General features: G+C 36.9%; 1 protein-coding gene across 1 annotated transcript; it reads left to right on the top strand.

Moving 5' to 3' along the window:
* The first annotated feature begins 3552 nt into the window (after positions 1-3552).
* On the top strand, positions 3553-14415 carry mtmr9 (myotubularin related protein 9). Its single transcript, XM_047388646.1, has 10 exons — positions 3553-3717; positions 4110-4294; positions 6242-6350; positions 6446-6571; positions 6674-7065; positions 7568-7729; positions 7814-7955; positions 8068-8288; positions 8409-8560; positions 11909-14415. The coding sequence occupies exons 2-10, from the start codon at positions 4113-4115 to the stop codon at positions 12088-12090; spliced, it is 1668 nt and encodes a 555-aa protein (XP_047244602.1). The 5' UTR covers positions 3553-3717; positions 4110-4112; the 3' UTR covers positions 12091-14415.
* Positions 14416-15335: the final 920 nt, after the last annotated feature.

Below are 15335 nucleotides of genomic sequence, written 5' to 3'. Positions count from 1 at the left end.
ATCAAAGCATGTTCATGTATTAGAATGGCCTAGTCAAAGCCCAGATCATAATCCAGTTGCTAAATGCGAGTTTTCATATTTTTATTTGTAAAAAAAAAAAAAAAGTATCATTATAAAGCATAAGACAGTTGTAGGATGCCATTTCCATATATTAAATGCCACCTTAACTAAATCCTTATGATGTGGAAGAGCAGCTGCTCTATGATAGAACTCCTCACCCTATCTATATCACCCTTCTCTCCATGACTACTCCCATGACATCCCATCAATGCCCAGACTTCAGCTTCTCAGGCCAAATCTCATCTTCACCTGGAATAAGTAATTTTGCATGGCTTTACATGGCGGTCACATAAACTTTGCCAAGCAATAAAGTAAAACGATTCTCTGGCAAGAAATTTGAATTCGAAGCAATTTTGCACACACACGACTCAGCTCCCACGTTAAGGACATTGTGTGCCCTGTCAGAATCCTCTGATGCAACATGCCCAAAATATCTTCACAGAAACAGGAATGCAAACAAAAAATGTTCTTCCTGGTCAAACCAAGGGAGTGAATCATCACTGAGTTGGTCTTTATCTAAATTAGAACGAAATTCTTGAGTGTGTAATAATGTGGGTTTAGATGATGATTAAGAGTACTGGAAAGTCAGAAGACAATGTTCCGAGCTGATCAGTAAATGTCAAACTGTCATTGGTAATGGGGATGCTGAGGGACTGGTGGAAAACATCACTCATGATAAATCTCGCTGTTCTTGTTTACTCACTGGTGTCTCTAAGTGCACTTTAGACAGAAAATATAGTTTCTGACATATATGAATTGTTTTTTATATTTCATTCATTTTTGTTGTCAACATTGTTCAGCATCAATGGTTTACAGGTAATATTTTTTGTTCTCTATTAAGTCTCAGTGTATTCTCAGATAAAACATATGTACTAAAACATGTACTTTGTTAGTTTGCAGATTATTGTAGACAATAACATGACACACATACAGATATATCTAAAACAAAGTGGCCATCCAACGTTTCCAAAATATTTCTACTTTTTTATCTTTAAAGCTCTGGCGACCCACCCCAAAAGGGCACACATTCAATACTACATGATCAAAGGTATACTGCCAGTGGCCAGGTAATAACATGAGACTCGAAGCATCACGTAACACCAATGCTGCATGGCTGGAATACTGGAAAGCTCACCAACAATCCCCAAGAGCAAGACCCACTACATATAACTGTGGCAGACATGCAAGACGGAGTCTGAGTATGAGTTGACTGCAACAGGCCCTGACATGATCCATATCTTCTGGTTAAAGAAACTGACTGCTCTCTATGAACACAGATGAATGAGCTGCTAATTGATGAAAGCATCCAAAAGCTGTTGATCCAAGGTTAGATAATCCTGATTATGAGGAACTTCTAGAAATAGGCTATTCAATCCAGATACCAACCAGTAACACAGCTTGGCACTACGTAAAAGCTCCTGTGAGGGATCATAGATGCAAAGATGAATAGGCACATGAGTCCATTTGCAAGCAGAGCCCAAAAGGGAAAGGGCAGTAACAGAAGAGCCACACACAAACTGGTGGCTAACAGATCAGCCACACAGACATAGAAACCTCCACACCACCTGAATTGACAACAAAAAAGCTTAAAGCTTAATGCCAAATGGATCCTTGGAAACGGCAATTTTAAAGGAGGAGACATAAGCCACTGTTATCAAGACACGAAAGCTTCTCACAATGGACAAAGGGTTACATTCAAAATTCAGCACCCTGAGACTATAGACCTGGGTGGGAGACCGAGGACTAGTGAATCTTAAAACCACTATCTGGGATGAAACAGCAACAGCGTACCGCCAATAGACTGAAGATGTGGCTCAAATCAAGAAGTCCTACCAATGGCTAAAGAGGGCTGGATTGAAAAGTCCAGCAGATAATAGTTGAGTGTAAGGTACTGACAGGCAATGCCTACAGGGAATGCCATAACCAAGTCCCTGGAATACTGTACAGGAACAACAGAACTGAGTATGAGTTGGAGGTTCTACTGTTAAAATGGGAGACATGATGGGATTACATGCTCGCGTTCACCTCAGTTCTTCTGGCTCTTAGGAACAATAAAGACTCAAACATACTCAAAAACTATATATCAGGAGTTCTTGAGAAAAACAAGGTTTAGGCAAGGTCATTCATTCAGCCAGATATGAGACACTGCAAAATCTGTCCAGACAAGTGAAGTCCTAGGAACAGCTAAAATACCATGCCAAACCCTCAGGCACCCAGGACTCTGGTAGGGGATCTAAGTTTGAAGTGGAGCTGACATAGTGGATAAGGCATGTGGCAAGGTTATTTTTTTACAAGCATATTTTTCAGCTCAATGGGGTCCATTTCCAAAATGAACAGATGAAAAATTATGTTGTATAATGAACAAAAATGCCATGATTAAAAATCTCTAGAGAATAGGAGAGGGCTGAAAATTGCTCTTGAGCTTCATTGAAAAACCAAATTGCTCCTAATACTAAATAAACTCTATTGAAAATTCATTAGTTTGGCTTTAACAATTTTATATTTGTTTCAGTAACTCCATTCACTATATGAAACAAATTATATAGATTAATTACTCACAGACTGATGCTTTCAATCCTTTATTTCAGCTAATTATGATGATTTTCTGCTTACAACTACTGAAAACACAACACTTAAAACTAGAATATTACATCAGACCAATAAAAAACATTATATATTATTATATTATATAAGGTCTTAGAAATACCTGCTTAAAGGTTGTTATTTTCTACAGTTACTTTTAATCTGACAAATAAGCCTTGTCGGAAAGCATATTCAAATAAAATTTTTATGCATGTTGGGAAGATTTACATTACTGGTTAAAATATGCATTTGTAAACAACACTCCAACGAGGGTCTTTATGAAGTGATTTAAAAGAAAGTTAAATACGACTTTTTTCTACAGAAAGTTAAAAATATAACAACTCCTGGATTTTTCCCAAATAGTTTTCTGCACTGGGCAGAAACAAAACAACAACAAAAAAACACACAAAACACAAAAAAACAGAATAAATACCAAAAGAAAAGATGAAAATATGTCTATCAAGTTTTATATAGTAATTGAGGAACTCAGACTTGCTGTACTTTCTTTCTTTTTTGTTTGTTTGTTTTTTGCGAAAAATAATTATGATGGTCAAATTCACTTTTATGTGATCTTATTTATTTTATCTTCATTTTGTTTTCGTTTTTAAACGTATTCTCATTAACTGTCAAATGTTACCAGCAGTATGCTAGTGTTGACAAAAACTTTCTGTCTGTTAGTCGTGTATTGAATATTTTTATTATAATTTTATATATTCAAGTTTGATTATATATCTAAACAACTATAATACATGATATAAAACATATATTGTGCTTCCATCTGAAGAAAAATGTTTGTATGTTGCCATCTAGTGTTTTTTTCTTGAATTTACAAGCTGTGTTAAAGATTTATGCGAATTAGCGTTTTTAATGCAAGAGAGTTCATTGTTCAGATTCTAACCTAAAATGTTACACAATAGGACAGAGTCAGATCTGATGCCTTTTTGGAGAACAAATGCTATTTTTTTCTACGAACCGACCCGGTGCTAAACTTCTCGGGTCGCTTGTTTCCGGACGGTGTGGTTTTGCGAACGTACTTGACTTGTTTCGCCCAGCATCTTAATAAAAGAATACCAGGTAAATGTGCTAAAACAAAATCTGTACAGACGATGCAAAACGTCTGTCATTGTTCTCTCCATTTGTATTGTAGGTAACGTAGACATTTTACTGTATATATAAAGAATTTGAGTATTATTTTAGGTTGAATTATATTGATCGAAGGATCAACCAGCTAGCTAACGTTAGCCACCTGACTTCCTGAATCTTGCTTACCACTCAGCTGACAGATTGCTGTAGTTTTTGTCATTGACTGTTTATTGACATCGTACCACACAGTATACACATTTTTAACAGGACCTCTACATTTTCAATGGTATGATCATATTTTTGTAGTTGTCTTCACAAAATCGCCCTCATCCTTAATTTCGCTTCTATATTGGCGATGCCTCTTCTGATACCTCTAATCATAGATCATGGAGTTTGCTGAGCTGATAAAGACCCCCAGAGTGGACGGGGTGGTCCTGCACCGACCATTTATGCCCACCGTGGAGGGAACTCTGTGTTTAACCGGCCACCACCTGATTCTCTCCTCCAGACAGGACAACACAGAGGAGCTTTGGCTGCTCCATTCAAACATAGACTCCATAGAGAAAAGGTGACGTCCATGCTAGGACCTTTACAGTTTTTTCGCATAAATGTTATGAACTGAAGCTATTCGTATTTCATCAAACAGTGTAGGAAGATATAGTTCATTGAAAAAGTACTCAGCCCCCAACCCTTTTTAGATATTGTCATGTTTCGACTCGAATTTATTTTATTGGTATTTTATATGATAGACCAACACAAAGTATTTTAGAGTTGTGAAGTGGAAGGATAATTATCAAAAAAAGTTTACAGATACAAATCTGAAAAGTTTGGTACACATATGTATTTTTACCACTTTTTGAGATCCCTAAATAAAATCTAGTGCAACCATTTGTATTCAGGAGGTACTTAGCTAGTAGAAAGTTGGCAGAAAAAAATGCCTGACCACAATGAGACATGATGGCAGCAACATCATGCTATGGTGATGCTTTTCATCAGCAAGGCAAGGAAAGCCGGTAAGAGTTGATGAGATGATGGCTGGAGGTCAACACTGGCTCATCCTGGAAGAAAAGCTGTTAGAGGCGGCAAAAGAGACGTAATACTGGAGCAGATGTTCACCTTCCAGCAGGACAATGACCTTAAACATATATCCAGAGCACAGATGTGATGTTTTAGATTAAACATATTACTGAACTGTTTTGCAAAGATTGCGTGGCATTTTTAGTCTCTAGACGTGCAAAGCTGGTAGATACAGCGGAAAAGCCTAGGAACTTTAATTTCTAAAGGTCATTGTAAAAATAACTGACTCAAGGGGCTTAATATAAATTCACACCACACTTTTCAGATTTTAATATTTAAAAAATATGGAAAACATTGTTTAATTTTTTTCCACTTCACAATTATGAGCTATCCAAGTGCTGAACAAGATGCCCATTGGAACATTACACTCGCATTTTAGGATTCCTTTCTAAAATATTCAGCCAGAATCTTTTGAATAAGTCAGGCAACTGATCTGCTGAAATCAAATGAAGCTCAAATGAATATGCTCCAAACAGTCACGAAATGATACAACTGACAAAGAAATCTATATTTTCAACTATATTTTCAATTACCAGTGAATCTTAAGGTGCTGAACAAGGTATGGAGTCATCGAAACAAACTAAAAACAAATGGAAAAATAAAACCAAACTTGCATGGAATAAAAATGTTTTTTTTTAAATCCAGCATGGTTTCATTTGGAAACAGGAGAAAAACCTAAATATAAGTTCAAACAGAAAGTAAAAAAGGGGTGAAAGTACAAGATAATAAGACAAGCATGATACAAATACTTCAACATAGGCAAAGCATTCAATCAGAATGAATAAAATACGTATTAGATAGACAATCTCTCAAAGAAGCAGAGTCTAAGTTTGATTTTAGAATTAGAGAAATCTATTCTCTCCTCTGAGATTCCTGATAAAACAAATAAATCAGCATTCTGAGAGCAAACAGCTCATGTTGGACGTTTAAAGACAAAGAACTCATTTTTAAAAAGAGTGCTCTATTAAGAGGGTTTTATTTAATAAGGAGGATCTTGAATTTGTGCACTGTGTAGTGCACTGATAGAACAGGTGTGTTGTTTTTTTCAGGATCACTTAGGTTGCAGAAATGATCTCAGTACACTTGGATTTTGCAGCAGTAAATGTTCACAGGTGTTAGCGATCATACTACAATATTTAAAAAGCTGCAGTGTAGAGATATTATTTTCAATGTGTTTTTACAACTGTTGCCCATGTAGACTGGTTAGACTTGTCTGCATGGTGGAAAATAAAAACTGAAATACAGTACAGAATTGCTTATACAAGACAAATGTTAGGCATATTAGGAATGGTTACCGACAGGTTTAGTACAGCTGTATGACCATAACTGATCAGTTTAGACATCCAGGAGGTGATTTGCTGATATTTATATGGGTTAGAGGACCTAAATCTATTCTGATTGGATGTTTTAGTTTAACACAATCCAGACTGTCTTTTAGGTTTGTTGGCTCTGTTGGAAGCATCATAGTCAAATGCAAAGATCTCAGGGTGATTCAGCTTGACATTCCTGGCATGGAGGAGTGTCTCAACATTGCCGGCTCTATTGAGGTAAAATGCTGTTGATAAATACATTTTTCGGGGGGGGGAGAATAGAAAAATTCAGTGTATTACTAAAAATATTTCATATGTTTGTTCCTCTCAAGACTCTGTCCACACTTGACTCTGTCTCTCTGATGTATCCTTTCTTCTACCGGCCCATGTTTGAAGTCATAGAGGATGGGTGGAATTCATGTCTTCCTCAGGATGCCTTTAAGGAATTGGAATCCATGGTATGGTGATGATTAGTCAGAATTAAAGTCACCTAACATGAGCTTTCAGTCTTTAGCACTCTTTTATATCCTCATATAACACAACACTATCCCCTCTCTCAGACAGATGAGTGGAGACTGAGTAAAGTCAACAAAGACTTCACTGTGTGTCCGTCATACCCCCCTCTAGTGGCAGTTCCTAAAAACATCGACGATGACACATTGAAGAAGGTTGCCGCTTTCCGCCATGGCGGGCGTTTCCCAGTGCTAAGCTACTATCACAAGAAGAACGGCATGGTGATGATGCGGGCGGGGCAGCCCCTCACCGGCACCAATGGGCGACGCTGCAAAGAAGACGAGAAACTAATCAATGCCACTCTGAGGCCAGGAAAGCGGGGATACATAATCGATACACGCACCATCAATGTCGCCCAGCAGGCCAAAGCTCGAGGGGGCGGGTTTGAGTCGGAGGGGAACTACCCACAGTGGAGAAGGATTCACAAAGCCATTGATAGGTAAGTGGCTACAAAAGGATGCAGAGCCTTGCAAAAGTATCACAGTTTGTCACGATAAAAACATAAAATTCAATGTGTTTTATTGGATTTTATGTGGTAGATGTGCCTAAAGTTATGGTGAGGTGGAAGGGCATTTTCCATTTATGAATAATATGAAAATTGTAGCATTCATTTATATTTATCTCCTTTACTTTGTAAAACCAAAAGTCCTTTGGGGTTTGTTTCTACCAACCTTGCGTGCAAGAAATTTTTTTTCGCCCATTTTTGGGGGTTTTTTTTGTTGCAAAATGGCTCAAACTCAGTCAGACTGGATGGAGAGCAGCTCTAAACATCAATTCTCAAGTCTTTCTAATCATTTTCAGTTTTAGTAGTATGTCCATTTTTGCAAGGCACTAGACGATGCAATGCAGGGTTTTTAAAAACAGTTTCTATGATAGAAGTCAATGTCTAAGTAAATCAGTTTGTTCCTGTAACCTTGTAAAATATCTGTACATTTTCTTAGGTACAACGTCCTCCAAGAAAGCCTCATAAAACTCGTGGAGGCCTGCAATGATCAGTCCCATAGCATGGACCGCTGGTTAAGCAAACTAGAGGCCTCCAACTGGCAGACTCACATCAAGGAGATCCTCACCACTGCATGCTTGGCTGCTCAGTGCATCGACAGGTCAGGGGCCTATCGTGCTTTTGAATGTTCTAATTATTTTGGAGAGACATGTTGGAAAAAAACATGCACATGTGTCTGCTTCAGAGAGGGAGCGTCAGTGCTTGTTCACGGAACAGAAGGGACAGACTCCACCCTGCAAGTGAGCTCTTTGGCTCAGATCATCCTAGATCCGGGGTGTAGGACCATTAAAGGCTTCCAGGGTTTGGTGGAGCGCGAGTGGCTCCAGGTTAGCCTCCCTTATCTGTGATGCACTGTCTGACATGTTCTTTTTACAACCTTGGATGAAGTTTTGGTGTTACTCTTCATGTCACTTCCCTCCTCTTTAACCACCTACCCAGGCAGGTCACCCGTTCCAGCAGCGCTGCGCCCAATCTGCCTACTCCAACAGCAAGCCTCGGCAAGAAGCTCCTGCCTTCCTGCTCTTTTTGGACAGTGTGTGGCAGGTCCTTCGGCAATTTTCTTGCTCCTTCGAGTTTAATGAGAGCTTCTTGGTGCTGCTCTTTGAACATGCCTATGCCTCTCAATTTGGTACTTTCCTGGGCAGTTGTGCTGCTGACAGGTCAGTATAAGCTTTGATTCTTCTGCCCCATTTGTCTCTTTGACAGAGGAGTTTTGGTCCTGTTTTTCCTTTCATTTGCTTTGGTCAAGTATTATTTTTCATATTTTTATCTTTTCACAGAGCAAGACTGTCACTTCCTGAGAAGACGGTGTCCCTGTGGTCATGGGTGAATCGCCCACAGGAGCTGGAGCGTCTGACCAACCCCCTTTACGAGGCTAACAGTCTTGTGATCTGGCCCTCCGTGGCTCCTCAGAGCCTGCTGCTGTGGGAAGGTAAACAGCGGCTGAAATCTTACGTGGCATTCTTAACGTTTTTTGGACTTTTCCTTAAATTGAAGCTGATCCAATATAGCAACAAATAGTAAGTAATCATTATGAAAGCACAGAATAAAGCAATTTAAAATGATTGGTCAAAAGGCTGAAACAGGAACAAAGAAAAAAATATCTGAGACTGGAAACAATTTGTAAAAATGTATGTTAGGTTATTTGTAAAATCTGGAACTGGGTTGTTCCTATACCAGCATGGTTTTGACTCAGGCTGTAAGTTTACTCATAGTTTAAAGGCTGCTAACTAAAACCTGGCAAAGTCTGATTATGTTAAAGTAAATGCATAATAAACTCCTGTTACTTAACTGAAAACGAATTGGTTTTAGCCAATGACGTGATTTCATTTTCCTACAGACATCTAAAACTCTTACCAGAAGGGGGCAGTAATGATTTCACAAATTATTGCTTTAACAGAGTCTCAGTCAGTGTAATGTTTATTGCAAATCAATACAAACGTTTAAATCTAACCTAATAACGTATATTACACTGAAAGCACAAGCCATACTGCTCTCTGTTAAGATTAAACTTTTATCCTGATAAATAATCTGTACTGGAAACAATAGGTTCACTCACTGAATCAAGCAATGAATTAAACTTAATTCGTAAAGCCGTTTTCATACAAACAAGTGGAACACAAAGTACTTTTCTTACATTAAAGACAGACACATTGATATAAAAAAACCTCACTGGAAGTCATCAAAGTAAAAAATATTTACTTGAAAAACTGTTTTAATGGATGCGGAGCTGAGGAGAAACAGATGTGGCAACACAGGAAATAATTAGAAACATTTATAAAAACATTAAGTTCTGAAACATGAAATTGTAAAAGATCAGAATATTTATTTATTTTAATTCTAAAATAACAGCAAGTAGAATTTAATAAAATAGATAGTAATATAAAACTTGTTTAAGGCATACATAATAATGATGATAAAATAAAACAAATGTATTAATGTAGAACTGAATAACTAACTCCACAACTAAAAGCTGAAGTGAATTGGCGTGTTTTTAGTGTGCTTTTAAAAACATCAACATCCTCACCTCACTGCAAAATCCATTTTTTTTTATTTTAATGAAAACTTGCACTGTAGAAAAATGTCTGTTACAAATAAATAGTGAAATAAATGAGACTATCCCGAAAGCTTAAAAGCATAACATCTAAGATTTACTGACCTTTATTTGTGCTGGGGTGAACATTTAGAAATAACCTTCCTGTGGAATTATTTAAGAGAAAATAGCTAAATATTTTTAGCTTTATACCATTATGGGCTGTGCTGAAGTTAAATCCTTACCGATGCCTGAGCCTGCTGATGCTGCTCAGCGTAGAGCATCTTCCTACCAGCTCAGTCAGCCATCATAAATCACATGTAGGCTAATCTTAGTGCTGTAAGCCACCCATAGGCATGGCAGTGAAGAGTCTTAATCAGGTAATAGCTCTTCACTGCCACACCTATGGCAGTTTCATGGCTATGAAAAAGCCTCATAATGCTTCATACGTCCAAACCAGTGTGTTTGAAAGAAGTTATTAAGTGATCCTGTGCTGCAGGATCACTTAATAACAGTTACAAAGTATTGTCCCACTGCCTTTCTGAGTTTGAAGCAACTAACTGTATGTCTAATATTTTAAATGTTTCTGCAAGATTGCATTAAGCAAAATTAAAACATTTCAGATTCATAAGGCCTATTAAAAGATGTATTAATACAAAGTACCATTTTAAAAACGTGTTATAAATATTTTAGAGTTAATGGGAGACATGATCATGTTAGATAGTAATACAAAACATGATCAAATTATGTCTTTTATGCATCATCCAAAGCCTTTCAGAGCCAATGAGGTTTAGATGCAAAATGCACTTGAGAGCAAATTGGTTAAAAATAGATCTGAATGTCTTTAGAGAAAATCATTTTCCATTTAAATTTTGTTGCTCTTCATTCAGGGAGTAAATCCAAGCTCACAACTGTTGACCGGGAATACGTGCTCTACCATTCATAAAGAAACGTCGGGGGAGGGTAATCTGCGCCGGGGTCGTAGAGTTCAGCCTTTCTGTGTGAAAGGCCACCCCCACCGCCTAAAGCTTTAGACTAACCCCCTCATTCTAAATGAAGTGGAGGCAGACATTTAAGAACTCATTGGAGCACATGACGTTCTGCTTACGGAGCCCTTTTACTTGAAAAGGACCAACATTTCTGGGCCAATTTGAAAGGCTCAAATGAACACTGAATCTCCAGCTGCTGATGTGGACACTAACGAGGACTAGTGGTTGAAGGAAACTTTCATGCACATGCTGATGCAATCTTGACAAATTTTGACAAATGAAAAGACCAAATGGGTGTCCTTAGTAATAAGTGTAAATTTAAACAAATTTTATTGTCGTTAGTAAATCAAAAGTTTTTTTTTCTGTACTAGATCTGTAATCTGTTCTTGCAGATATTTTCTACATATGCAAAGATTTTTGATGAGTAAGCACAACCCTTGCAAAGTCTGGATAAAGGTCAATTTTGAAGTCAGAGTTTGACCCAAATAAAGCAAATCAGACAAAAGTTTCTTATTTTATTATGAAAATGATCTAAGATTGGGCGCACAGATATGAACCAGTGGTTTCAAGATCTGCTTTTGATCTTATATATTGGAGCAAAGTATTTGCAGTCAGCATTAAGGTTGGAAATTGTTTGCTGATAGAATTATTCATTATAGGTGCTTCTGCAACACCTCAATTGAATGGAGGACAGTGACCCTCAAAAACATTAGTCTCTATCTCTCAAAACAGTTTTGTGGTTTTCAGAGTGTTATTTTCTTTTATGTTAAAAAGGAAATCTGATGAACACTCTTGCTCCTTCCATTAGATTTGGGAGGGAAAGTAGCAGGTGATGCTGATCTAATCCAGGAGGTCACCCTGGTAAAACCAGCAAAGTGTTGCTCAAAGTTTAGACCCCAATCTGATAGAAATCCATCCATCCAAGTTGTGGTTTCTGTACATTCGATAGGAGCCCAACTGTTGTAGAAATATTAGCTGGAAAATGACATAAAAAATTTGCAGATGCAGGTGGAAATGTTTTGACAACTCTGGAAGCTTGAGTTTGGAAAATTATGGTATTTTGATTGGAGAAATGTGGAGGAACCCCCAGTTTATGTGCGTTCCATATTTTTTTATATACATGTGTAGAACTATATACTTTATTATGAACATGCATTGATCAGAAAATACAATTCTTAATTGTGTGAAACTATGCCATGATTGTATTATCTGCAGTTTAATTTATGGCTGACCTCGCCATCTTATTGTTCTGCTGCAGGACTTTTCCTTCGCTGGAACCGCTCGTCCAAGTGTTTGGATGAGGCTTACGACGAAATGGTACACATAATCGAATACAACAAGGAGCTTCAGAACAAAGTGAATAGCCTTCGCCGGCAGCTGGCGCAGCTGGAAACAGAAGATCCTCTGCTGGACACGCCACAGGGAAACAAAGGTAGCTAGATGGTTTAAAGAGGGGAAAAATGTCAAACGTAACTACAGAAAGGTCACATTGATTCTGTTATTTTCAAATATTTCAAAAAATATATTTAAATGCGGTCTTTCTGATTTTAAATGAACTTGGTCATTAATTGCACAGTGAACATTTGTGGGGTCAGTTCTTTAAAGTGTACATTTCTGCTTTGGGCTTCCAACAAGCGTAGCGTGAAACATTTCATCTAGCTGTAATTTTATGTTGTAAAATATGTGGCTTTCAACATGCAGAAGGAAAAATCCTAAATCCTGCTTTGGCTCATCAGATGATTTTATATTTGCAAAGCATGAAACTGAACTCCTAATTGATGTCTATTTACATACACAGATTTCTATTCATATTCTGCATGAGTTTGTTTTATTATTTTCCGGGAAACAATGTGTGTGTTAATACAGGGTTCACATTTCTACCAAGCATGCTGCTAAATGTATACTGCATTAGGGCACTGCAGAGTTTCTATGGCAACATGTGTGGTGCTGTAAGGTTTTATGTGACTCTTCAGCGTGTTCAGATGAAATGTGTAGGTTGGGTTAGCACCTTCTGTGCTGTACAACGATTTCCCACCAAATTATTGTGTGTCTGCTATGTTTAACAGATTATTCATTAAAATTCTGGTTGGTGATATGAAATTATACAAGTTAACTACTTAAAGCATTTATTTAAATGTAAAGCAGGAACATTTTAATGATGGAACTAAGGTTCTTGTGGCAAAAAGAGCTCATTAAAGGTTCATCTGCTTGAAAGGAAAATGTTGCTTCAAAGACCTATCCATATTTTGGCATATATAAATGTGTAATAACTGCTAAGTATATTTGTGGGCAAAATACACTGTTAAACATTAGGTACAGATGCACTTTTCTTCACAACTTTTGTTTAGTGTACAAAGCCATATTTAGTCTCAACTATATACTGTTTTTATATTTTATTAGTGTCCAACAGTTGTACTGAAAAGATTGTGGCAATATTAAAATGAGAGTTAATACAGACAGCACACTCTATCATGGAAACATAGTCAATTTGAAAAACCTACTTTGAATGAAATCAACTGAGGATTATGAAAAGTCACAAGACATTCATCTTTCGTTTTGCGTCAAAGTAGGTTGACTTCTTGGAAATCCTGCCTTTGTTACTAATTTACAGTCATGTTCCTTCTGTTTCTTTTTCGTGATTTTTATATTTGCCTAGCAACCTTTGATTTAACCTTTGATTCTTCCAAATTAAATTGCGAATAAGACAAAGTCAGATATAAACCAGTGTTTTGTTTACACGTGGCAAATAATTGACCAAACAAATTGTTTTAATTTGTGATTCTGTCCCTCATAGTCCTCTTTCTCATTTCAGTAACATTGCTTTTCATGCTGGATTATCTTAAGGAATTTATTACATTAAGCTAAATAAATCAGTGTTATAGTTGTGACTGGCAGCTGGTTGAGTACCAGATAAAATTGATTCTCCCCTTAAGTTGCTTGAACACTAATTCATCCCCTGACTTTCGCAACCATTTTATTACTGAACCTCCACCCAAAGCCTTTTTAAGACATTATTATAAATAGCAGAGGTGGCAAATTACTTTTTCACCACGCAAGACCAAATTAGTGCTGATATTCTCATTGTTTAAAAAGCTCCTGATTGGCTCTCTTTTGCAGAGCAATGACTTCTTCAAACCCGGCATAACATTGCAACCATTTTCCAGTTACTGCGTGGGTTCTCCTTATGCTGTCGCAGCAGCTTTGAGCCATGGGTGCACTGATCAAACATGTTATCAGCCGTTGGAGATGTTCTTTTTGGCTCTTTTTGTGTGTCAATAACTAAATGCATTAAATGTTTCTTTGTTTAAATGTAATCTACCCATTAAGGTTTACCTTATGGGTTATGTAATTATCACACTAAAGTACTCTAAATTGCATTTGCAAGAAATCGGTTTTCATTCAACTGTGCACTTTGTTACCTTCAGCCAAAAATCCAGCTTATTGTTTGCAACAGTGGAATGGTAGTCTAAGCCAAATCAGCTGTGTGGTGTTTAATTGTATAAATTTAAGCTTGCATTCATGTGTCTGAGTGGTTTTTATATCTGTAAAGAATCAACAAACTCTAAAAATAAAAATAAAAATCATCAAGCTCTAGACTAATAATCGTTTTCTCTGTTCTGCTTGCTGACTTTGTGTAATGCCTTACTATAAAATCATAGTTCCTCTTAATGCATACTGATGGTCACATGCTTGTTAAAAATATCACTATTTACATGTATTCAGTCTCTTAAGTTTGAAGACAATAAAATGTGTAAAGAAAAAAAATATATTTTTTCTGTTTTTTGTAAAAGAACATGAATCCTTTGTTTCAAATAGACCCCATAACCCTGCATTAGTTGAGAGGTACATTGATAAGTCAGAAGATATGCTGGTCTAAATTTTAGAAACACATTTTCCATCTGAAACACTACATGGCTGACAATTACAAATGCCACACTACTTTTTTGTGGCATTTGCTGTAGTTATAGGCGCATTCAAGCTTTACAAAATGCTAAAGGTCAACAGGTTAAGGGATGTGAAATGAAGTAATAACATTTCAGCTTGAGCTTTGGAGGAGCTAGAAGTGATGCTTAAAATTTTTTTTTAAATTGAATGTATATCATAAGTAGTCATTGCATAGTTATTCCAATTCTGAAAGTCTATTTATTGGAAACCCATAAAGACTCCCTGTACAGTTGTATTCTCAGAAAGTGAGAACACGTGCTCTAAAGTACACAGTGTTGTAACCTGTCTGAAAAGATCTGAAACTGTTGAAAATTCAATAAAATGTTACACAAATAACTGCAGAAACACAAAGATGTGCTCTAAAATATTCTCAAAGCTAACTGTGTTCGAACTAGCCACCTTCCACACACAGTGGCACCCCTGGTAAAGATGGGTAGTGAGCTTTAAAATGGATTAGCGTAATCTTATGTAGCAGCAGCAGAATTTTATATTTAAAAAATGAGAAAATTCTAACCTTTGACATGAAAACACATTCATTTGGATATAAAATCATTATAAAAAATAAGTGGGATTTTTTGTTTCTCACAAAAACTCTAACCACACCATAATGGTGATTTGGTGAGAAAAATAAAATTAAGCTTTTTTCAACACCAACCAGCTTGAAGCAAAGAATAAATATGTTTAAAATTGAACACTGTTGTGTATGGTGAGGATCTGTGATGCTGTGGGCCTACTTCTCT

Source organism: Girardinichthys multiradiatus, chromosome 15, assembly GCF_021462225.1.
Source record: "Girardinichthys multiradiatus isolate DD_20200921_A chromosome 15, DD_fGirMul_XY1, whole genome shotgun sequence".
NCBI classification, from domain to species: domain Eukaryota; kingdom Metazoa; phylum Chordata; class Actinopteri; order Cyprinodontiformes; family Goodeidae; genus Girardinichthys; species Girardinichthys multiradiatus.
This window is presented reverse-complemented; position numbering and strand designations above follow the sequence as displayed.